The sequence below is a fragment of the Penicillium nucicola genome (assembly GCF_028828085.1).
Source record: "Penicillium nucicola strain IBT 29836 chromosome Unknown utg000006l, whole genome shotgun sequence".
Taxonomy (NCBI): Eukaryota; Fungi; Ascomycota; class Eurotiomycetes; order Eurotiales; family Aspergillaceae; genus Penicillium; species Penicillium nucicola.
Genome location: NW_026643130.1, coordinates 1,894,680 through 1,917,938, shown reverse-complemented (window position 1 = coordinate 1,917,938; position 23,259 = coordinate 1,894,680). Strand labels below are relative to the sequence as shown.

Here is a 23,259-nt window from a genome sequence, read left to right as displayed (position 1 = left end):
CCAGTAGTAGTAAATGGGGATCATAATAAACTCACGCAAAGAAAAGCACCTTGATAGCAATAGCCAAACCAGCATGCAAAACAACAACCAAGACCAAAAGAATCTTGCTGGCCTTTGCATCGGTAGCATTAAGCACAGGGTAAAGATTCCTCAACAAGAAGAAAACAGTCCAAGCAAACCCAACGCCAACAAGCGCCCAGTTCAGCGCAGTCAACGGACTCCAACTAACCAGCGCAACACCGATCCAAACAAGATTAGAGTACCCATAAAGAGCCCAGCACTCAACAAGATCAGCAGTAGAGCTCCCAAACCAGCGCAGCGCACCCCAAAGCGCAATGGGCAAGATACCAGTGTACCCGTAAATCAACCCAGCAGCACCAGACAAGAGCGTAAAGTCATACTCGAAATGCTTGTCGTCATTATTCGACAACCACTGCGAGATTGTTCCCGTCAAGAAGAGAATCACCACCACGGTAGTCGCGATCCAGATCGGCCCGTACAAGTCTGCATTGCCCTCCAGCACATCGAGGAAATTGGTGCGCGGGTACAGGGTTGCCACACAGCGTCGGAAGACCTCGTTCGTGTCCACGTCGAAGAATCGCTCGTAGTAGTGCATCGACCACCAGCTGTGCTTGGTTGGCGTGCCGCCAGGGGACCGGTCTCGGCCGCGCGATGAGCTGCCGCCGCCCAGGAACGGGGCGTTGTCGCCTTGGGCTTTGGCGGTTCTTTGGTCGCTTTCAAAGTCTAGTTGGGAGATTCCGCTTGTTAGAGTGGGTTGCTGCTTTGAGCTTTGGGGATCGTGCTGGGCTCACTTGAGGGGTGGAATTCGAGGTCCTCTTGCAGGTCGGTGTGGCCGAGGTCGCCCTGTCGGTGGGTTAGATTGAGTATTTGTGATCCATGGATTTGTGTGCTTACCTCTGCGTCCACGTCAACTACGACATCGTATCCTCTGTTCGCCATTGTGGTTGGGGTTGGAGGGAGCTGTTGGAAGGAAGTTGTCAAGTGTACACATCAGCTTCCGCAGATAAAGCCACTGCTCAGCCACAGCAGCGGGTACTCTGCCGCGCTTTTACAATACTAAGTTAACTTACCTCTGCTGCATGTCGAGTTTATTGATTTGCTATATTGATTTATTTTTGGTTATTAAAGGTGCTCGTTGTCATGTTTTAAGTGTAGTATTAATTATTGTAGGTAATTTGTTTTTCTATAATCATACACGTGGTGAGCTCCAAGTCTATGATAATCAGGTTCACAGAAGAGAAGAGATCCACTTCCGAAGTAATTTTTGAACTCGACCAGCATAGGACAAGATGGCATTGTCCAATCCTCTCTTTCTAAGGTAGATAGATGCCGCTCCAACGAGGATAGCCAATGCCATAGAGCCAATGGAGCGACGGTGGCTCCACATAAAGTCGAGAGCTTGTTTCTTGCGCTCCTCGTAGCGAAGCTGTCGAACCTGTTGATCAAATAGATACACTGCATCTTCTACAGTATAGGCTTGATATGGATTCCGTGAAGTCTTGAGCACACTGCACCAAGGGATATGTTTCCAAGCACCAAGCGGCAGAGATTCGGGTGGATGATCATTGAACAGCTTTGTCGCGTTCAGGATATGAGCATCCAAATCAAGAGGGTTTGGAAGCTTTGAAAGAGTGAAGTGAAGCATTTCAGGTTCGTCTTCGGGAATATCGAGTAGCTCTTTCTTTCGCGACAGGATCATTGCTGCAAAAGGTAGATTGCAACGACAGGTTCACGGGCTAAAAGGAAGTCGAACAGTCGAGCAATATTGCTGTATTCTTGAATGTCATGGGCGTAGAGGGTCAGGGTTGCTGCGAGGGCGAAGAACGGTTGGATGTTGCCAAGATGTCGTCTTAATTCGGGATCCGTTGTTTCGATGATGGCTGGGATCAAGTGCAAATGTTTCACTGCGGGTGAGAGCGATGGAAGCATGTAATCTCTGATGTGGAAGAGAGATATTTGTGCCACCGCCGGAACAGCCTGGCTCTCGCCCAGTACCAGTAGAAGGACCTGGACTATGTCATGATATCCTTGAAAATAACATAACATAGGATGGTTTCTGAGGACCTGGGTGATCAGTTTTGAAAGTTGCTTTTTCTTGCTCAGAAGCTCTTCTTCCGGCGCTATAGATCAAGTCAGCCGTAATGTTCGTAATGCTGGGCGTTTTCGTATTAACGATTGACCATAGATCGATACGAACATTTTGGGTAGTAAACGAAGGACCTATTGACATCCAGCTCTACCTGATCTTCGTCGACATGTCTTGCGAGCTCATCACTTGGAGCGGGCTTGTCACATCGTGATTTCTCATCGCATCGCAGAAGAATGGGCCCTAAATCTAGTCAATATCTTGCGTTGTTTCTTTAATTAAATGACTCACATGCTACCTGTCGCAAACTATCTTCCATTAACCCGCCTTCTGACGTTGCCAATGAAGCCAACGCTTCAAGATCGCGCGACTTGCAAGCTTGACGAATAGCTTGCGCCTTTTCGGCTCTGACACTCGCGATTTCTTGGGATTTGAAAGATGATTTCGACGCGTCGGTCTCACTTGATTGTTCAGAATTCGCATCTTTCAAGGATGTGGTGACATTCGCATCATTAGGTTCCGTTCCATATTGCTCCATCTCTGTTCAATTGGTGTGGCCACTTCCGCCAACTTGAGACTTTGTACGACCGTAATAAAGGACAGCCACTAGGCATTTGCATCAAGTAACAAACTGCAATCGGATGAAACGCCGACGTTGATGACGACGTGGCTCCGTGATGATGCTCGACTTATCGACAAAATGAAGATATATATCGAGTAAGAAGACCTTTGCCTTGTAATTCAGCCCTAGACCAGCTTGCCGGAATGACTTCAAAGTAAGAGACACGAGAGAAACTTTGGTTCTAATCTTCGATGCGCATACATGCAGATGTGGAGTGAAGATGCAAAAGGCGGCGGTGCAATCCCGTCCCGCCTGAGGCCTGAGGCACCACTCACAACGTGACATGAATCCAACAACATCACCTGTGCTGCGCTGGGGGCTCATACACAATCGCTTGGCTTAATTGCATCTCCCGGACACCGTCGTCCTCTATGCTGCAAGTTCTAGCTGCCAGAGTTTGTCGATTTCTCTGCGGTAAAAGTCCGGGCACTACGGAGCTTGTGGGCTGTTGTGTTGCGCAAGAAATCTGGGTAAGAAAGCCCTAGGCCTTCTTAGATGTCGATTCAGTAGGTGAAGATCACCTTTCGGAGAATCTTTGTGTCTTTCATATATCAGAACAGGTCCAGCCAAGCTGTATGTTGAGCCTCATGGCCTAACAGTTACATGGGTTAACATGCGACCAACAGGGCTTCTCTGAGATACCTTCATCGACAACAGAGATACTGAGTGCTGTAATTGTACTCTTTGAATCTTCTTCCGACATATGTGCGGGTGTACCAATCCTCGAATGGAAAAGTCCGAGGGTTTCCCTTGATCCAGTGACCAGGGCCTTCGTTGGGGTCTGATATCCAAGTCGCACTTTCCTTGCTTGGGGTTCAGTCCAACGTCTTGTCGAGGAAGGTGCTCCAGGGCTCAACTTGTCCTCCTCGGACGCGTCTACCCCGCGTCTATATTTTCGTCTTCATCCTCGCTTTTCATCTTCCCACTTTACCCTCCCACCAAGCTCATATTCTGATTACCTGATCCTTCTTCTTTGATACCCCTGTCTTCATCTCCATTCTTTGCGCTTTCGGTGCGGATTCCAATCGTTTTGCTCATTCATTTAATTTCCCGCCATGTCCAACGTGGCCATCGCGGGTGATATCGGCGTCAAGCCGGTCGAGATGACTGGAATTCACACCCAGCTTATCATCCCCAGCCCTCTCATAAACTGGATTCTTCCTGCACGAGTTCGAAGCAAGCATCACAGGGACGTTGTCTTTGTGGGCGAGCGACGGATCCAGGTCAAGGAAGCCCTCCCCAGTGGCAATCTTGCTGATGTCTTCGAGAAGAATGACTTGAATGGCTCACCTCTTGGAGCCAAAGTTATTAATGTCGACAATCAGCCCCCCTGGGTAAATCAGGCAGCCCACACAAATTCGTCGATTGGAACTCTACAAGCCGAATCTCTTGCCCCTCAGATCCTATTCCTCGCGCTAGATTCGAACGAACTACTCTTTGTGTATTGCGATGCAGAGGGAGAAGACCATTTCATCACTCATTACCGACCATTGCCTCGTGATGTAAATGCAGCTGAGAAATATGGTCGCCACATTGCGGTGGATCCAAAGTTGGTGTCTCTTTCTCACTTCTGACCTTTTCGAGCGCTGACAATATTAGATCGCGAGCAGTTGCAGTCAGCGCGTCGCGCAACTTCTTTGGTATGATGTGGCTACATTCAGCCAACACTATTCAGTATGAGATGATCCGTGGACGTCTTCGGCCCATTGAATCGGTATGCTACATTTTACTTTCAAATAGGATAAACCCTAATGATCTTCAAACAGGAAAACTTTTTCAAGATTACTGGCGACATCCTGTTCATGGAATTTCTTTACCCCAAAGCAGTCGATGATGACAAGATCATACTGCTTCTCATCGTGCACAAAGAGTCTACCACACAGGCTCTCTTCTATGAATGGGATGGAACTCGCGTGGAGGAGCGCCTTTCTCCTAACATCACAACTATTTCTCTGTCTCCGCAAGATTCACTTCCAACCATGATCGTGCCCTTGGCGAAAGAATCCTCATTCTTGCTCATAACCACAACTTCAATGGCGATGTACACACCTCATAGCTTGAATCGTCCCATGAGGTACCCAGCCATAATTCCCGATTCGGATGCCTCTCAAATTGGTCTCTGGACCCGTTGGGCAAGGCCTTCCCGAAATTGGCTGTACAGCCAAAGATACGATGGCATCTTCCTCTGTCGAGAGGATGGGTGGATCTATTATCTTGAGTTCGGCAATGAGGGCGAACTAGAGACTCAAACCTCTTTGGGTCAGCTCCATTGTGATGTCGATACCGCATTCGATGTATTGGATATGGGCCACGAAGGTGGTGATTTTATTCTCGCTGCTGGGAGCCACGGTGATGGCGGCCTCTTTGTTCAAGAGGCACGAGACCATCCACGATGTGTTCAGCGGTTTCTCAACTGGGCACCCGTCACCGATGCTGTTGTTTTGCCTTCATACTCCCAATATCCCCTCAAAACCGATCAAGATCAAGATCGGTTATTTGTCTGTTCTTCTTCATCTCCCTCGGGCAATGGCGGCATTACTGAATTGCGGTATGGAGTCGAGGCGCAGGTTGGCGTTGAAATCTCTCTAGATCGATTTTCGAACATTCGTGACATGTGGGCAATGGCAAATGAGACGACTGGCGAGATTTACCTCATGATTGCCGATCCAATGACTTCGCTCCTTCTTCACACTACCTACAATCTGGAAGATGGAATTTCCGCTGTCGAGCATGGTACTGCCTTGGACCCTGGAGACACTTTTACCTTGGCGACAGGATCTACACAGAGTGGGATTATTGTTCAAGTCACAGCAAAGGCCATAACCCTTTTGAAAACCGATGACCCCCTCTCCACTCAGAGTATTCCGCACAACCCTTCTTATGCCGTGACAACAGCTACAGTCGATAAAGCAAATTCTTTGATTATCATGACTGTCGAAGACTCCAAGGGAATCTATCTTCATCTCTCTAAGATTGTTGAAGATAAAGAGCACCCTTTGGATCATCTTTTGAATCCAATTTCTCTTCAGAAGACACCTATCTCAATTTTGTATCAAAGTTGGGGTATGACCGCGCTTATCTTTCTAGGCACTGGTGATGGCGATGTGCTGGTCTACCATGTCAGCAATGGCACTCTGTCTGTCAGCCAAGTCGCTAGTGTCAGTATTTCGGTCAATGTTGAAGATGACATATCAAGAGCAATTGACAGTCTTGCTATTGTTCGCAATTCTGCTGGTAATGAAAACAGTTTAATGCTTTTCTGCGGTCTTCGGAGTGGCATTCTTGTGCCATTTGACATAGAGGTGAACGGCTTCGGCCTTCAAAGTGAGTCCTTCTCTATTCAGTGCCATATTTGAGTCCTAACAGCTTTTCTCCCTTAGAAATGCATCAGCAAACACCAAGACATGTTGGAAAGACCTCGATTACGCTCAAGGCTTTAAATTCGTTTGCCTTGCTCACATGTGGCGATGGCCTCTGGCGTATTTCAGATGCATCCAACCATAATTCTTCAGATTACTTGCTGTCTCGTGTCTGGATCACTAATCAAAGCTGCGTATGTCTAATGCATCATTATGTCTTTTGCCGTCCCTAACACTCATTCTAGCCCGCATATTTCCCTGTCACCCTTTCCAGCTTTAGTTTTGTTGAGACAAAGGACCCAGAAACTGGTTTTACAAGCGTGGTGTTGTTCTGCTATGCCGACAACAGTCTTTTGGTCTGCTCTCTAGGTTATGAAGCCAAGACTGTTCCACGACGCATTGATGTCCCAGGAATTCCCAACAAGCTGACTTATTCGAGACACCTTCGCCGTTTCGTTATTTCCTACAGTATTTCCAAGACTTGCTTCCAATCAGGTCGCCTCGGTCGTGCCACCAAGTCATACATCGAGTTTGTGGATCCGGACTCCCAGAACCCTATTGAGCATGGTGGTAAAGAGGCAGTAGCAGCAGGCGAAATGCCATGGAGACCAAGCGGATCATCTGGGGAGAAAGTCACCTGCATCTTTGACTGGACTGCTCAAAAGAATGGCAATGAATATCATCTTGTTGCAATTGGGACTTCCCTACCTATCCTCGATGACCCTAATGATCGCCAAGGCCGGGTGTTGCTGCTTCATGCCTCTCCCGATCCCAACAACCCGGAACAGATCAACTGTGTTGAAAAATACTCGCAAACTTTGGACAAACCGGTCTATGCGATGGCGGCATACCGTGATAGCTTGATTATTGCCTTTGGGAAGAGACTATTCCCGGTCGTTGCAAGTAACTCGGAGGTGAAATGGCGTCGCGATATTATGGCTGTGCTTCCGTCCCCAGCCATCTCCTTGACGGTACACGGTGACTTGATTTATGTCACGACCTCGCGAAGTTCCACTCTAATCTACAAGATTGTCGATGGTGACATTCTGGAGATCGCTTCTGACGGCATCGCTCGCGATGGCCTGTCGCATGCCTTTATCAATGCAGACGGAAACCAGTCGAACATGATTGTCGTTGGCACTCGAGGCGGCTCCGTTCGAGTCTTCGAAGATGACTTCAATTTCCTAAATTTGACAGCTGGTCCATCGGCCCAACTCCCCGTCTCAATGTTAAGACTTGCTCAGGGAAGCAAGTCCCCCTCGCTACTGCCCACCACTACAACTACCTTGTATGGCTTTGCCCTCACTGGATCGGTTTACCGAATTCTGATTCTTGCTGAGCCTGAGAGGCGTCTTCTCCAAATCCTTCTCAACTTGTGCCTCGAAGACAAAGCTATCTGTCCCACTTGGTCTGCCAGAAGACGCTACATCGCCCCAAATGAAAAGCTCGCAGCCGGCATGCATGTGGATGGAACGATTTTGTCTCGTCTCGTCGAGCGTGATGCACACTATCTCAAGAAAATGCTTGCTCAATACACTGTGAAGCGGGCAGGAGCCTCACAGCCTACCCTAGCCGACAGATTCAATGAGGCAGCTGAAGATGTTGTTGGAGAATCCGAGGACCAAATCCAGGCTGTCTTCAAGTGGCTTCGGGCCTTTTTGCATGTCAAGTTTTGAATACCCAATGTGACTCAGCCCAATTGTCGAGAAGTGAAGGATTACATAGGACTACATAGGTGATGTCGGAGTTTTCTAAGCGGAGTGGATGTATCATGTTACTGATTACAAGTGTCATCAATCTTTTTTATGCTATTACCGTATTCTAAATTGTCGATTTCCCGAGTAGATCAGTAAATTCCAGAGTAGAAACTGCCCACAACGGCTGTAAGTCAAGCTGGTGGAAGACGTGAAGTCAGACAGACTGCTTTGTCCCCACCGTCAATGATTCTTCCCGAAATTCTTTTCTCTCCCACACCCCTCCCTTGGCCCACCTTAGAGCTCTCTGCCTTTCTTTCCGGGGATTGTCTATCTGAATCATTTGCTTCGTGGCTTTTGATTTTTTATTCTCCACGCAAATAAACGGTTAGCTCCGTTTGTGCGCCCACGACACTACCTCCGGTCGCCACTCGAATCGGATACAGACACGAAAGAACATCAAATTACGACAACATGGCGCCTAAGAAGAAGGGATCCAAGAGACAGGAGGAGGACTGGGAGGCCGACCTCGGCGAGTCCGCCCCCGCCGGTGATGCTCCGGCCGAGGAGCCCCAGGAAGGTGCCGGCGAGGAGGAGGCTCCCGTCGGTGGCCTGATGGCTGCTCTCCGGAAGAACAAGGCTAAGAAGGCCAAGAAGGGCAAGCAGAACGACTTTGTCGAGGGCGAGGATGCCCCCGCTGCCGGCGACGACCTGGCCAGCAAGCAGCCCGAAGAGGGCAACTTCGATGACGACGATGTCTTCGCCGGAAAGAAGACCAAGCCCATCAAGGATATTCCTCAGCCCCCGGCTGAAGAGCCCGAGAGCGGCGAGTTCCGAGTGAAGAGCAAGAAGGAGAAGGAGCGTGAGAAGAAGGAGAAGGAGAAGCAGCGTAAGAAGGAACAGGTATGATATCAATTCTTCATGCTTGTAGCTGTTATCAATGTCCTGACCTATGACTCTTTCTATTTACACAGGCCGCCACAAAGAAGAAGGTTGCTCCTCCACCCAAGGCCGAGACTGCCAAGCCCGTCGCTGAGGTCAAGAAAGAGGAGGCTGCGCCTGCACCCGCCGCCGAGACTGGTGGTAAGAAGAAGAAGCTTCCTCCTCACCTGGCAGCTCTCCAGAAGCAACAGGAGCTTCTCCGACAGCAGCGTGAGGAAGAGGAGCGCATTCTAGCCGAGGAACAGGCCACCGCCGCTAAGCAGAAGCTCCTCGATGACGAGGAAGAGAAGAAACGTGAAGAGGCCCGTCAAAGGAAGAAGGAGAAGGAGAAGGAGAAGAAGGAGCAGCTCCGCAAAGAAGGCAAGCTGCTTACCAAGGCTCAGCGCGAGGCCAAGGAGCGCAACGATATGCGTATGAAGCAGATGCTGGCATCTGGTGTCAAGGTCGCTGGTCTTGAGGATGCTGGCGAGAAGAAGCGCCCCGTCTACGAGAACAAGAAGAAGAAGGCTGGCAAGAAGCAGGAGGAGGATCTTGAGGCCGCTGCTGCCCGTGCTCAGGCTCAGCGTGAGGCTGAGGATGCCCGTCGCAAGGAGGCTGAGGAGAAGGCCAAGGCCGAGGCTGCCGCTGCCGCGGCCGCTGCCGGTCCTGAGGATGACGATGCCGTCGACGACTGGGAGGCTGCTGCCGATGAAGATGTCAAGGACAGCTGGGATGCTCCATCCGATGAGGAGAAGGAGGAGAAGGAGGAGGAGGAGAAGCCTGCTGAGAAGGCTGACGAGGAAGACTCCGAGTCTGACTCTGACGATTCATCTGATGAAGACTCTTCCGAGGATGAGGAGCAGTCTGCTAATCAGCGGGCTGTTGCTGCACGCAAGGCTGAGGCCGCAGAGCGCAGAAAGAAGCAGCACGAGGAAGCTCTGGCAGCTCGTTCCAAGGACGATCTCCGCTCTCCTATTTGCTGTATTCTTGGTCACGTCGATACTGGTAAGACCAAGCTTCTTGACAAGATTCGTCAGACCAACGTGCAGGAGGGTGAAGCCGGTGGTATTACCCAGCAGATTGGTGCCACTTACTTCCCCGTCGATGCTTTGAAGACAAAGACTTCTGTTGTGAACAAGGACGGCAAGTTCGAATTCAAGATTCCCGGTCTTCTGATCATCGATACTCCTGGTCACGAGTCTTTCTCCAACTTGCGTTCAAGAGGTTCTTCGCTCTGTAACATTGCTATTCTGGTTGTTGATATCATGCACGGTCTCGAGCCCCAGACTCTCGAGTCTATGCGTCTGCTCCGTGACCGCAAGACTCCTTTCATCGTCGCACTGAACAAGATTGATCGTCTGTACGGCTGGACGAAGATTGACAACAACGGATTTGAGGACAGTTTGAACATGCAGAACAAGGGTGTCCAGAACGAATTCCGCTCGCGTCTTGAGGCTACCAAGCTTGCTTTCGCTGAGCAAGGTTTCAACTCCGAGCTCTTCTACGAGAACAAGTCCCTGTCTCGCAACGTCTCCCTCGTTCCCACCTCCGCTCACACTGGTGAGGGTATTCCCGACATGCTGAAGCTCCTCACCAGCTTGACCCAGGAGCGTATGACCAACGCTTTGATGTACCTGTCTGAGGTTGAGTGTACCGTACTGGAAGTCAAGGTCATCGAGGGTCTCGGTACCACCATTGACGTTGTCCTGTCTAACGGTGTTCTCCGCGAAGGTGATCGTGTTGTGATGTGTGGTCTGAATGGACCTATCACAACGAATATTCGAGCACTTTTGACGCCGGCGCCGCTTAAGGAACTGCGTCTTAAGTCTCAATACGTTCACAACAAGGAGGTCAAGGCCGCCCTTGGTGTGAAGATTGCTGCCAACGACCTCGAGAATGCCATTGCCGGTTCTCGCATGCTTGTCGTCGGACCCGATGACGATGAGGAGGATCTGGAGGAGGAGGTCATGTCCGATCTCGAGAACCTGCTCAGCCGTGTCTCCACTGACCAGCGTGGTGTCACTGTCCAGGCCTCCACTCTTGGTTCCCTTGAGGCTCTTCTTGAGTTCCTCAAGTCCTCCAAGATTCCCGTTGCCAACATTTCCATTGGTCCCGTCTACAAGCGTGATGTCATGATGGCAGGAACCATGCTTGAGAAGGCCAAGGAATTCGCTGTCATGCTTTGCTTCGACGTCAAGGTTGACAAGGACGCCCAGGCCTACGCCAACGACATTGGTGTCAAGATCTTCACTGCGGACATCATTTACCACCTGTTCGACGACTTCACTGCCCACATGGCCCAGCTCACCGAGCAGCGCAAGGAGGAGGCTAAGCTTCTTGCTATCTTCCCCTGCATCATCAAGCCCGTTGCCGTCTTCAACAAGACTGACCCCATTGTCATCGGTGTTGATGTCATTGAGGGAAGTCTGCGTCTCCACACTCCGTTGTCTGCCATCCGCACCAACGCTGCGGGTGTCAAGGAAATTGTGGATATTGGCAGAGTGTAAGTTTTCTCCCATAACCATTTGATCATTGCTCGAATTTCCTTTCTAACACTGTTCACAGGACATCCATTGAGCGTGACCACAAGGCCGTCCCCGTCTGCAAGCGTGGTCAACCCTCCGTCGCCGTCAAGATCGAAGCCCCTAACCAGCCCATGTACGGTCGTCACCTCGAAGAGAAGGATCAGCTCGTCTCGCACATCTCCCGTGCCAGTATCGACACCCTCAAGGAGTTCTACCGTGCTGAGGTGTCAATGGAAGAATGGGGTCTTGTCAAGAAGCTCAAGCCCGTCTTCGACATTCCTTGATTTCGTCCCTAGGGCAAACATGCGGGTGTAGGTTTTTCTATTTCAATGATTCACCTCCTTGAACCTTGGACATACTCCCGATCACTCTTTTACCCTCGCGAATTTAATGACGACATCCTAGTGAGTGACGAACTTGTTCTCCGTTGGCGCCCTCTTGTTCTTTGTTTATGGTATTGGCCAGGAGGAAGCGGATCTGAAACCTTTGAGCTATGACAATTGCTATCAAAAGCGGAAAAGTTATTTTGTCTTGATTGCGATTTGAACATACAATGAATTACCACGACTTGATGGACGAACAAGGAGAGAAGTCGCCTGTATATGATATAGGAAAAGCAGGGCCTGGTTGACCCCAGATCTCTTGTTTGTTAGTGAATTGAATTGAATTGATATTGCTAGACTAGTCCTTTCATACGTCCGTTACAATCATCACCGGACAAGTTGTAGACCACGAACTTATTTTCAGAACTGACATGAACAAACAGCCTCTTGTTCCATTCTCAGTGCAAGTTAAAATGTACAGATCCCATAAACAAGATACCTCCAATCTACTCATCTCCCTCCCACCTCTCAACCCGACCCCCATTACCAGCCCAATCCAACCAAGACCCCCAGTAAACACCAACAGCCTTAGGATCATACCCAGCCTGCACAGCCATCTGCGCCGCAGTCTTAGCCCGCACCCCAGCCTTGCAATAGAAAACAATCGTCTCGCCCTCCTCAGCAACAGGCTTCTCGAATCCAAAGCGGGTCTCAAATTCGTCTGGGGTGAGGAATAGCGCGTCGGCCTGCGAGGCTAGCGGGATATTCACCGCCGACGGAATGATGCCTGTGCCGATTAGTTCGGCTGGTTCACGGACGTCTACTAGCTTGATTTTGGGGGTTGTTGTTGGGCTGTTTGAGGTGGATGGGAGGGATGCGTTTATCTTTTTGAAAGTCATTAGTTTATGTTATGGGTTTGGATATGGTGGAACGAATTGGGGTGGGATGTACCTCGTCGAATTCCCAGAATCGGGGACCGGCGTCGTCGCTATACGACCGGTTCTGGATCTGGGCATTCTTGCCGTTCAGGAGAGTCTTGGAGGATAGTGGGTGGGTGTTTGCCGATGAATTGAGCGGAGCTCGCGTCTGTGTGGTAGACAGTAGTCCTCTTGTTGGTGTGGAGATGTATGACCGCTGGAGAATGGCAGATGGTGCCGCATTGCGAGCTGAGATTCTGGCTGTGGCTGATGATAGCTTGATGGCGGAGCGCCGGATATTTGATGATAATGCTGAAGCCATTGTTTCCAGCTGTGATCTGAAGGTTCTGGGGTTGTTGCTGGAATCGCGAGTTCCGAGGTTGATAGGCCCCGGGCGGGTGATTTGGTGATGTCAGGATTTGCCGGGATGCACCGCTTACCTCTTCGGGTATACCATTTGCCTTGACAGTTATATTGGGAGAATTAGTAGATGTCACTGTTTAAAAGAGGCTTCTGTTAAGATCTTTGGGGCTTAATTAGCGGGCAGATCTAGTTTAGATAGAATTATGATGTACTTAAGTGTGTGCTTCAATATATATATCTGCGGATTATGATGGACTAACGTGGGTATATAGTGGTGCATGTATTTAATGACAAGAAGAACATAAAATTTACAAGTCAACTTTTAGACCACAAGATTTGAATTACAAGGCGGTCTAAAAGAGGAGAGAAATCATTAAAGAAGATGAATTAATATTATTCTAAGTGCATGGCTCTAAGTAGTCCCCCGAGCAGAAAAGAAACAAGAGCCCCCAGCGACCTCAGCAGGCCAGATAATCATAAACACACTGGGAGCATCTTTGCATAATGGTATACAAGCTTCCCCAGAAATAAAAAGGGAAGACAATACTCTAGAGCGTCCGTCATGCATGAAAAAAAAAGAAGAAAGATATCAAAGAGAAAAAAAAAAAAGTTCAAGGGGCCACCCCATCTCCAGGACAGGAAGGCAATATAAAAAAAGGCAACCAAGCCCTTCTCTATCCGGAGAACGGGGCTGGGCTCCAGCTTCGCTTTTGTGTTTGTGCAAGCCAAGAATGGAAAAGTTTAGGGGCGGGGACGGAATGTGAGGAGACAGTCGTCCTAAGTTAAACAAGTCAGTAAATGGATTACAAGATAGAAATTCAAGTGAGAAAGAAACGTACCTGAGGGAAGATAGTGGCAAACACCTTGATATCCTCCGACTCGGGAGTGGGGGTGTGCTCCCAGTCCATCTCCATACTGGCCTTTCCAATCATAGCCATCAGGGACAGCTGAGCATAGGTCTGACCCAGACAGTAGTGGGGACCTGTGCCGAAGACGAGCCAGTTCTTGGTCTGCTGCTCAGCAGTACCGGTGATCCAGCGGTCAGGGTCGAAAGAGTCGGCGTTGGGGTAGGCTTCCTCGTCGTGGCATGCGGGCCACACGGAAGGAATGATCATAGAGCCCTTGGAGACGGTGACGGTGTCGCTGATGGGGAAGTCCTTCTTGACCAGGTAAGGAACCATGATGACAGGAGGACGGTAACGCAGAGTCTCCTTGACGACAGCTCGGGTGTAGGGCATGTTGTCGAGCAGGTCCATGGTAGCAGGAATGGTGCGGTCACCGTTGCGGATCTTCAGGTTCTCCTCACGGACCTTGTCGAGGACCTCGGGGCGGTCAGCCATCAGTTGGAACAGCCAGGTGGAGGCGGCACTGGTGGCGTCCTGAGAGGCGAACAAAAAGGTGAAGATAGTCTGAGCAATTTCGAAATCGGTGAAGTCACGGAGGACCTGGGAAGGCTTCTCGGAAGAGTCAACCTGGATACCCTTGGCAATCTTCTCACGGTAAATAGCGGAATCCAGCTGGGCCTTGACCCAGGCGTCCATGATACAAGAAATCTCGCCACCGGCAGCCATGCGGGCCTTGGACTTAGCAGCACACTTGGTGAACTCAACAAGCACCATGTCGGCAGCCTTCTTTCCGTACCAGGTCTTGGTGTAGGGAAGAATGATGGGGAAGTTGACCAGCTCAAGAGCAGCAGTGATCAGATAGTAGTCGTCGGCAATCTTCTGGACGGCCTCGTCGGTCATGTAGTAACCAACAAAGGTACGGCAAGAAAGAGCACACATAAGCTCACGGAATTCGGACATCCAGGGAGTGGGCTCGTAGTTGAGGGCGGCGGACTTCTCGAGGAAGCGCTTGTTGTAGGAGTTGAAGACCTCCTCGGCACGGGGGAGGTACATAGCCAGAGCCTGACGGGTGAACAGACCATTGAGACCCTTGCGGTAGTCAACGTGGGCCTTGCCGTCCAAGAAAACCCAGTTGGTCTTTCCGAGAAGCTTGTGCGCAGCGTCCACAACACAGGGCTTGACATAAGCGGGCGAGTTGAAGATCTTGCGAGACATATCACGAGTTGAGGCAATCACGACGAACCTATCAAAGCTGTTAGCAGACTTATCGACAAGCATGCGAGCGTTTTAGTAAATATTATGGGCTCCTCACTTGTGGAAGACGGAGACACAGCTAAGGTCGCCACTGTCCCACTTGGCCTTGTATTCGGTGAATTTGGGGTTGACTGATTGCAGGAAAGGACCCATGAAGGGAATCTTGTACATAGGGCCAACAATGGCGCCCTTGAGGTAGTGGTACTTGACTGTAAATAGGGGTCCGCGGTCAGTTTCCAAATGCAAATTTCAAGGCAATATCCGTCGCAATTGCACATACACTGATCGTACAGGACGGCCGCGAGGAAGAGCGTCAAGAAGCCCTTCCAGATAGTGAAGCCATCCAAAATGGTAGCGAGGAGACCCGCCGGCGCGAAAAGTTGGGGCGAGACTGTCGCATCGGCCGATGGCGAGACGAAGCTCCCAGTCATGTTGACCACATTGACCATATCGACCATGTTCGGAGAGCCGAGAATTCCGAGCAAGAGAGTGAAGAGAGGGAAACCCGGGAACAAAGAAAAAAGTTGGAGGGAAAGAATTGGGAGGGGGGCCCTCAGGGGCGGGAACGCCAAATTAGACGGAGCGCCGGGACAGTATCAATGCACGCATATTGGCTAAACACGTTGGAGTATTGATTTATGCGGGTTAGATACTGGCTATGCTGTGTAGGATTGTACAATTCTATTTATGTTTTCCATTTTTCTTGACTATTGTATTTACTATTTAGTATTTACTATCTACTATTTATGATGATCTGATTTTTTTTGTCGTTTTCTAAGTACGCATTTCCATACCCCCTAAAGATCTGTGAAAAATCAATCTTGTTCCATACTTTTTTTTAAACCCCCCCCCACAGCAATACGCGGAAAATGGCATGATTCTAGTCCACCTAAACCAAGATCTATTCATCAGACTACTGTACTGTATATCATCCCCTACAGTTTACTCGAATCACCGGATCACGATTACTCAGGCGTGATCCGGCTACTGAAATCCCGAGTCCCGGGCTAATCTCTGATTGGTCAACGAAGTAAGGAGGGTCTTGGCACGTGTGATTGAGACTACAATGTACATCTTGTAACGCTGGGATCCTTGCATATCTTCGCTTCATAGTGTATGAATGACTACATGGCCATATGGCTTTATGAACGGCCAAAGCCAAACCATCCACGACGACCCTTGTTTTCTTCTTCCGGGGCTGCAGCGGCTGGTGCACTCGGTGCAGGGACCTCCTGTTGTTGACCCTCACGTGGGTAGTCAATGTAATTCCATGCCACATCAAGGAACAGCGGCTTCACTGGAATGGGCTGCATCTGAGGTGGGTAAGGTACCAGGTTCTTAAGATCCACTTTGGAGGCAGAGAACTGTTGCAGTCGTTCTACCACAGGACGCTGGCTGGACTGCGATGCCTCTTCAGCAAGGAGCTGCTCCAGAGTAACTAGTCCCTGGTACTGAGCAACTAATTCCCGCAAGGTCGATTCCAGAGCACCGGATTGCGCCCGGGAGACGTCGAGTTTCGGGGGTCCCTCAACATCAGCGGACTGGGGGATAGCAGAACCGGCGAGATTCAAGGCCTGAGAGAAAAGGGCAAGAGCCTCCTTGGATTTGCCAAGAACGCCGTGAGATCGTGCCAGAGCAAGGCATCTGTATAATCGTTAGTCGTCTAGTCAATGCCGTTGAGGTGAGGAGGATGGAAGCTAATAGGGGCTTACCGGAGCGCACGGAAGTAGTGTCGCTTGGTCTCTAGGTCCTTAACAAAGGCTGAATCGGCCGCAACTCCAGGAAGTTCCAGGATAAAGTCCAAACTTTGAAGGGTAGAGTCGTAGAGAACAACACGTTCACGCAACTTGTTCAGCTTCTTTCCATTTCCAGCGGTATGCTTCGTGTCCTTCCCAGCCGGGGCTTCTTCAAATGACAAGCCGTCTTGGTGACCACACAGGACCCGGTTGCGTCCCACTCGCCATCCAACCAAAGTGTAATTAACTGCAGTTCGGGTGATTTGCAGGGCTTGCATTCTCTTGTCGCTGGGATCAACACCCTCATTAGCCAGGTCATCAATGGCAGTTTTTGTACTGTCAACAGCATCCTGGCTTGCAATGATAACGTTATCATATGCAGCAGCCTTCTCCTTATCAGTGGCAGACTTTCCTGCATCTGCCAACCAACTTGAAAGATGAGCCTCCGCAGCTGAAGCAGCGGCGAGCGACTGAGAAATTGAAGCATCCTCAAGAGGCACAGTTCGGGACCTCCAAGTCACCGATTGAGGCAGTTCCTGCACCTCTCCCTCTGCAGTGCGTCGGGTTCCAGCTGCTTCTTCGGCAAGGCAAGAAGGAGCAATCTTCTCTACCTCAGCGCGGATTTCCAAATCGGAGGGGAAGAATTCAATCGACAGGGATGATGTAGGTTTAGAGCGAGGGAGCTTCATCTGATAAGCGGCATATCGCATACTTGGGTCAACAGTTCCCGAGAGCAGGTCCCGGAAAGCGTCCTTCTTGACCCTCTGGCCCAGAGCCGTGTAAATCACTCTGGCAATAGAAAAGTCACGAAGACACTGCTCCCACTTGCGCTTCTCAAGCCAAAGAGACCCAGAGATCATTGCGAGATAGGCGCGGGTCTCCAGAATGTCGATATCACTCGCCCCGGAGACCGATTGTTCGTGGAGCAATGTGACCAGGTGCTGTGCATATCCAGTCGCCTTGTTCAACCGGGAGATAATATGACGTCTAGCAGCACCTGAAATACCCTTGGCCGAAGGATCTGCGGAGTGTGTCGACTTCATGTGCATGGCTTGCGCCCAAGCCCGTTCGGAACCGAGAAGCAAAAGGTGTACATATCTGCCCGACACATGAGGTTAGATGGATAAAATGAACGATTCAGGGAGCCATACGAGAGATTGCTTGCGACATTCTCAGCAGTCACAGCTGGCTTGGCAGTATACTTGCGACCCTTCGCAGTGGCTTGTCCAAGCTTCTTGCGGAGTTTGTGCAATTTTCTGGTAGTATGCGCCCGGTAGGCATTGTAATCTCCTACGAGGAGAGCCTCCTCTCTCTCCTTGAAGATGAAATCAGTCACCTCCATTGTGTCTGTGTGCGATTGTGGTAGTGAGAGGGGACACGGTTGTGGTGGGAGTAAAGGCGGTGGTGCTTTTCGGGCAAATGAATGGTCCGATCAACCTCCGGCAGTTTCCAACCTCCGAATCTTTTGCGTGTTTTCTCCAAGCCCCAATACTTTGCTGCTCATGTTGCGATTCTATATCGGACAGACAGCACTTTGACGTTTTATTCTGCAATTGAAGCTCCAGCAAGATAATTTGGGCGTACCGCCTGCAATCCGGCGAATCAGTTTTGTTCTCCCTGGTATGGCACCACCAAACAATCGTGAACACAGCTCCGAGAAAAACTTTCTAACACAACCAAGACAGGCCATCCAAACTCGATACAATGAAGACAGAGAACCGATCTTATCGTCATTTGGCTTAATATTATAACGATCAGAGGACATGCTCGAACGGGCAACGAGCTGCCTCGAGAGTGCGGGACGGCATTTGCTTCGAGACCCCAACAGTGTGCTACGAAGCAGAAAGTCATTGCCTAGTCGATCATGGATGCACAGTTCTACGAAAGCGGATATCCCCCGTTGGTTTCTCGCTCTGGTGCAGGTAACAGGCCAACGTCCGTCTCCCATTCCCAACACCGGCCACGGCAAAGGAGCTTCTGATGGAGGACTGTTTCTCGATTTTCTTTGCCCCCAGCAATCGCCGAGTCGTATGGGATCCTCTCTACCTCGCCCTCAGAAGAAGCTTGCAGCGCGGAGAAGAAGGCCCAACGCGGGCTTCTTACGATCTTATACATCAGCATCGGGCACCGAGCAAGCTATTTCAATGGAAGACACTGCCGCAGACCAAACCGAGCAGCATTCAGAAGAGTCACTAGAACCACAATATTCATCTAGGAACGAAGACCCAACGCTCGAAGACCGAACGCTCGAAGACCGAACGCTCGAAGACCCAATGCTCGAAGACCCAACGTTCGAAGACCCAACCCTCGAAGAACTTCATTGGACATTACAAGATCCCACCTCCGATCATTTTGACAAGGTCTGGGATTTATACCTTGAAGCTGGTAGCCCGCCTGAGTACAATTCGGAAGTTCTCTATTATCTGTCGCGCTCTCCCAACTCCCAGCACCAGGAATGGGCATGGATAGTTTTTCAAAACATTCCTCACTCCGAACGCACCAATCGAAATTACGGACATATAATTGGCTCGCAATATCTTTCAGAACCACCTTGGGTTGCTCCCCATGTGATATCCATTTGCAAACAAGCTCTTTCCACGCCACTAGCCGGTCCCTGTATTGTCTGGAACCTGCTATATGCTGCGAAAAGCGGCAATTGGTCTCAAATTTCAGAAATATGGAGTTTAACTTCTGAAATTGAAAGTGACCCAGCACTACACTTGACAGTGTTGGATGCGTTCAAAAAGAATTCTTTCCTGGCGAAAGGTCTCCTCGGATTGGTGGAGTATCTGGAGCTTGAAAAAGGTGATCAAAGACTTCTCGCACTTGCTCGTCTATTCTTTGACCAAGTACTCGCCGACAACTCGCTGTTATCGGCCGTAACGACATCCGACTTGCTTCAAGTACTCGAAAAATACCGACACATCAGATCCCTCGAGGAATCCGACTACATAGAGGTCATCGCGCGACTTAATACCTCAGATGCATGGCCTGAGTCCGTGCGGTCTATCTTCTTTTATCGCCAGTTTCGCTTGGAGATTCCAAATTGGCACCCACCCAAAAAGCTTCTGACCTGCCTTTTTGACCGTGCTGTGGCTTTTGAGATGTTGGACAGCATTTTGTACCTTTTGGAAGAATTGGCTCATTTTGAGAAAAAACCCTCCATTGCAGCATACAGAGAAGCCCTTCAGGCCTTCTCCAAGGCTGGAGATGTGCACAAGGTACATTACATATTTGACAGGCTTGTGGCAGATTACGGAAACCCGAAGAGCCGCAGACTCTTGAGCCCGCTCCTTGTTGTTCACGCACAAGTAGGGGATGTCTACGAGACACAACGGCACTTCGACCGCATCTCTGCAGAGTTTGGCTTACGCCCGAACACGATTTGCTGGAACATTTTGATCCAGACCTATGTGGCTGCAGGGGATGCGTCAGGCGCGGCCTCCGTTTTGACTCGAATGTTGAACCAAAACGAGACCCCAAGTTCTCACACATACGGTACAATCATGGGGCTTTTTGCCAGACGCAACGATTTGCTAAATGTCCGTCAGCTTTTCTACCAAGCGAAGTCGAGCAATGTGGAAATTACGTTGCCAATGGCTCGTATGCTTTTGCAAGCATATCTCAAGAATGACGATTATGAACAAGCGGAGAAGCTTATCTTCGATTACTGGCAGTCAGTGAGCGGAGCGACCCCTATGGCGCTGTTCAACACTCGTTTACGGCACCATGCCTCCAGAGTCGAGAAACGGTATTTTACGCGGATCCTTGGCGCCGCCGACGCACTTGGGCTAGAGCCAGACGCCGGAACGTACGCGGCCATCATGTATGCCCATGTCATCACTCGGCAGTCAGGGGAAGCGCGTACTGTACTCCTCAAAATGGTCGCAGCTGGCATAGAACCCACTGAAGTACATTACTCGCTCCTGATGCTTGCGTACCTGAGTCATGGCAACCATAACATGGTGAACGCCACCTTTCGCGAGATGCAAGCCCGCCTTGGTAAAGGCAGAAAGGACGCCAGAATTGTATATCTCAAAACGCAGCTTGAGAGAGATATATGGAACGCAAAAATGACCGACACCCTTGCCGAAGACGTCTCTTTCCCTTACTCAGAAGAGGCACTGAGGGCATCAACCAACGTTGACAGCGACCCCACACCACCCAAGATACTGCCATTGCATGCCAGTGGCTCTCCCGAGCCACATGCTCTGACCTTGCATTACCATAATATGATCAAAGCATATGGCAGTGTATCTACCGTCGAAAAGACACATGAAGCTCTTGATCATTATCTCCAGAGTAGGCCGTCTACAATTTCGCGAGATCAAAAAATGGCAGAGTTACCATTTGACTTGATCAAGTATTTGATGTTGGCTCATTTGAAAGTCGAGGAATTCACGGTAGTCGAACAGTACTGGAACAACTTGTGGCCTCGCATCATTAGCTTTGCTACCCGCGTTGACCCTGATCAATTTTTTTCTGCGGATTCTGCAAGAGCTGGGAGAGAAGCTGCGGAAAGAGCTGCAATCGAAGACGCGGAAGCAGCTGCGAAACGAGTTGCGGATTTGGAAATCGCTGTGGTGCAGGAGTACAACAAGTTTGAAGAACTGAACTTTACTCCAGGTGTTTCTCATTCGACTATGCTAGCAGCCGAGGACCAAGCTGCTCATGTCGAAGAACTTTTGAAAAGGGCCAAGGAAAGAGATGCAGCTATGAAAAAATCTGCCGAGTCGCCAACAGCCATGGGGACAAAGCCTGAGATCGTGCGCGGTCAGCAGTTCATCCTTGATTTCCCCCTGTCCATGTACATGCAATCGCTAGCCGGTCGAAAAAAGTACGCGAGACTCCATCAGATCGTTAGTGAGGTCCAGGCACTCGGTTTCACGTTGACCGCCAAAAATTGGTCGACCTACATTGAGCTACTCACGTTATCCGAGGAGCTTTCTGATCAACTCAAGGCCTTCCAGCTGTTTGAGGAAAAGTTCGAGGCCAATTTCCCTGGCTGGGAATTCATGAGACGTGGATATGGTCTACGGCCGGCTGGTTCACCCGAGTCCATTCTCCATCTTGAGAACTTTTGGGATCAGAACGTAACCGGCCGCGTTATGGGCAGAAGAGCACGCAGGCGTTGGTGGCGAATTCGACCTGATTACATGCATCCTTCCTACCGCACCATCGTGTACCTGGGCACAAGGTTGCAGGAGATTCGTGAACAGAGTATCATCAAGGGCAGTGTTAACTTTTCCGACTTCATCACCACCGCGCCAAAAACCCTTCGCATTATTGCCGACATGCCATACCTGAATGACCAGTACCAGAAACAATTGCTCCGTGGCTTCACTGGCAGCCCCATAAGATTCCCAGAGGGTCCTCCACTGGACCCTGGGAACAACCCGAAGGTCAAACTGAACCTACCCCCGTTGGGAACTCCCTTCGAACCCCCCACCAGGCCAGAGGTGAACCCATATGAAGAGGAGTCATCTAAAGAGGAGTCATCTGAAGACTCTCCCGAGCTTAAGACCCCGATGTGGCATCTCTACAACATGAAGGCTGGATGGAATGCCGCGAGCGTCCCCAACCCAAACAGGGATGCCATGCCCTTTAATCCACGAGGTACGCTTTTGCGTAAGACAAACCTACGGGGTGTTCCATTGAGTCGTCGAACCCAACTTGGAGCCAAAGAACCTCTCCCCTTCAGAGCGCGTTCAGCATCGGACGAAGGTGGGAATTCTGTACATAAAACTTTGTGATTTTAGCATGTTGCGTATACCTTTGCATATATTTATCTGTACGATAGTTGATTGTATGATAGCTGATATTAGAATTGCATCTTCATTCTTACACAAGACTCTATGTGTAGACAATAATGTTGCAAAACATGAGATATTCTCTGCAGAGGATCAGAAAAAGCACCCTATGTATGTAAAGTTATGTCGAGCTACACACCTGAAATAGTGGCTTCAAGAACCAAGAGAAAAAGCCCAGTTTCCAAGTCATGTACTGGTGACATGTGTCACAGTGCCTACATAGTGATGGCTAAACTGCAACACACAATCTCGTCCGAGTCCACTGCATCGGCCTATGTGACACAAGTTTGGAACAAACACAAATAATAAAGGTGGTAGGATGGAGAGGCGTGCCAATACCACTATGGGGGCAGAGTTACGCGCTACTGAAAAGAGTTACGCTAGTGCGAATGGAAAATTTCGATGTTGTGAAAATTTGTATTTCGATTCACTATGACTAGACAGATAACCGTACCATCAACCAAGAGAAAGAAGGACCTTTCAGACCTCCTCGACACCCACCAGGACCGACCGACCGAAGTCAGACGTCGAGACCAGGTCAAGATCATCACCACTCCCTGGACCAGAACACAGACACTGCGAACAGCACGCGTAACAGTCGAGGCGGGAGTAAAAAGGTTTCACTTTAGGGCATCGAGGACATAGCAGTCATCAGCAAGGGTGGAGATTCTGTGGCTCTTATAAAGAGCTTAGAAAGAGGACGTCTACTCTAAAGTGATTCTTTGAACTGTAAAGGAGAAAGGTCAGTAAAAATTCTCCAGAGTGAAGCCCAAGCCATTGGGG

At 49.9% G+C, this 23,259-nt stretch overlaps 10 protein-coding genes across 10 annotated transcripts; 5 read left to right on the top strand and 5 right to left on the bottom strand.

Annotated features, from left to right (window-relative positions):
* Window positions 1-31: 31 nt before the first annotated feature.
* Window positions 32-960, bottom strand: N7511_006736 (Yip1 family protein; the record flags this gene model as incomplete). Its single annotated transcript, XM_057129113.1, has 3 exons — window positions 32-744; window positions 813-864; window positions 916-960. 3 exons carry the CDS (start codon window positions 958-960, stop codon window positions 32-34), a joined length of 810 nt encoding a protein of 269 aa, XP_056983669.1.
* A 289-nt stretch (window positions 961-1,249) lies between these two features.
* Window positions 1,250-1,720, bottom strand: N7511_006735 (uncharacterized protein; the record flags this gene model as incomplete). The annotated part of the gene is made up of 1 exon (XM_057129112.1): window positions 1,250-1,720. One exon carries the CDS (start codon window positions 1,718-1,720, stop codon window positions 1,250-1,252), a length of 471 nt encoding a protein of 156 aa, XP_056983668.1.
* A 2,064-nt stretch (window positions 1,721-3,784) lies between these two features.
* thtA lies at window positions 3,785-7,764 on the top strand (the record flags this gene model as incomplete). Its single annotated transcript, XM_057129111.1, has 5 exons — window positions 3,785-4,278; window positions 4,329-4,443; window positions 4,496-6,053; window positions 6,110-6,282; window positions 6,334-7,764. 5 exons carry the CDS (start codon window positions 3,785-3,787, stop codon window positions 7,762-7,764), a joined length of 3,771 nt encoding a protein of 1,256 aa, XP_056983667.1.
* Window positions 7,765-8,256: 492 nt separating this feature from the next.
* N7511_006733 (putative mitochondrial translation initiation factor IF-2) lies at window positions 8,257-11,512 on the top strand (the record flags this gene model as incomplete). The annotated part of the gene is made up of 3 exons (XM_057129110.1): window positions 8,257-8,685; window positions 8,757-11,206; window positions 11,269-11,512. 3 exons carry the CDS (start codon window positions 8,257-8,259, stop codon window positions 11,510-11,512), a joined length of 3,123 nt encoding a protein of 1,040 aa, XP_056983666.1.
* A 545-nt stretch (window positions 11,513-12,057) lies between these two features.
* Window positions 12,058-12,790, bottom strand: N7511_006732 (rhodanese-like domain-containing protein; the record flags this gene model as incomplete). Its single annotated transcript, XM_057129109.1, has 2 exons — window positions 12,058-12,435; window positions 12,503-12,790. The coding sequence occupies 2 exons, from the start codon at window positions 12,788-12,790 to the stop codon at window positions 12,058-12,060; spliced, it is 666 nt and encodes a 221-aa protein (XP_056983665.1).
* Window positions 12,791-13,572: 782 nt separating this feature from the next.
* Window positions 13,573-15,388, bottom strand: erg5 (C-22 sterol desaturase erg5; the record flags this gene model as incomplete). The annotated part of the gene is made up of 4 exons (XM_057129108.1): window positions 13,573-13,608; window positions 13,671-14,919; window positions 14,989-15,139; window positions 15,211-15,388. 4 exons carry the CDS (start codon window positions 15,386-15,388, stop codon window positions 13,573-13,575), a joined length of 1,614 nt encoding a protein of 537 aa, XP_056983664.1.
* Window positions 15,389-16,072: 684 nt separating this feature from the next.
* Window positions 16,073-18,008, bottom strand: N7511_006730 (signal recognition particle subunit SRP68; the record flags this gene model as incomplete). The annotated part of the gene is made up of 3 exons (XM_057129107.1): window positions 16,073-16,574; window positions 16,643-17,764; window positions 17,818-18,008. The coding sequence occupies 3 exons, from the start codon at window positions 18,006-18,008 to the stop codon at window positions 16,073-16,075; spliced, it is 1,815 nt and encodes a 604-aa protein (XP_056983663.1).
* Window positions 18,009-18,534: 526 nt separating this feature from the next.
* N7511_006729 (uncharacterized protein) lies at window positions 18,535-21,355 on the top strand (the record flags this gene model as incomplete). Its single annotated transcript, XM_057129106.1, has 2 exons — window positions 18,535-21,294; window positions 21,347-21,355. 2 exons carry the CDS (start codon window positions 18,535-18,537, stop codon window positions 21,353-21,355), a joined length of 2,769 nt encoding a protein of 922 aa, XP_056983662.1.
* A 467-nt stretch (window positions 21,356-21,822) lies between these two features.
* On the top strand, window positions 21,823-22,676 carry N7511_006728 (uncharacterized protein; the record flags this gene model as incomplete). Its single annotated transcript, XM_057129105.1, has 3 exons — window positions 21,823-22,282; window positions 22,530-22,587; window positions 22,625-22,676. 3 exons carry the CDS (start codon window positions 21,823-21,825, stop codon window positions 22,674-22,676), a joined length of 570 nt encoding a protein of 189 aa, XP_056983661.1.
* A 232-nt stretch (window positions 22,677-22,908) lies between these two features.
* Window positions 22,909-23,189, top strand: N7511_006727 (Nucleic acid-binding OB-fold; the record flags this gene model as incomplete). Its single annotated transcript, XM_057129104.1, has 2 exons — window positions 22,909-23,085; window positions 23,106-23,189. 2 exons carry the CDS (start codon window positions 22,909-22,911, stop codon window positions 23,187-23,189), a joined length of 261 nt encoding a protein of 86 aa, XP_056983660.1.
* Window positions 23,190-23,259: the final 70 nt, after the last annotated feature.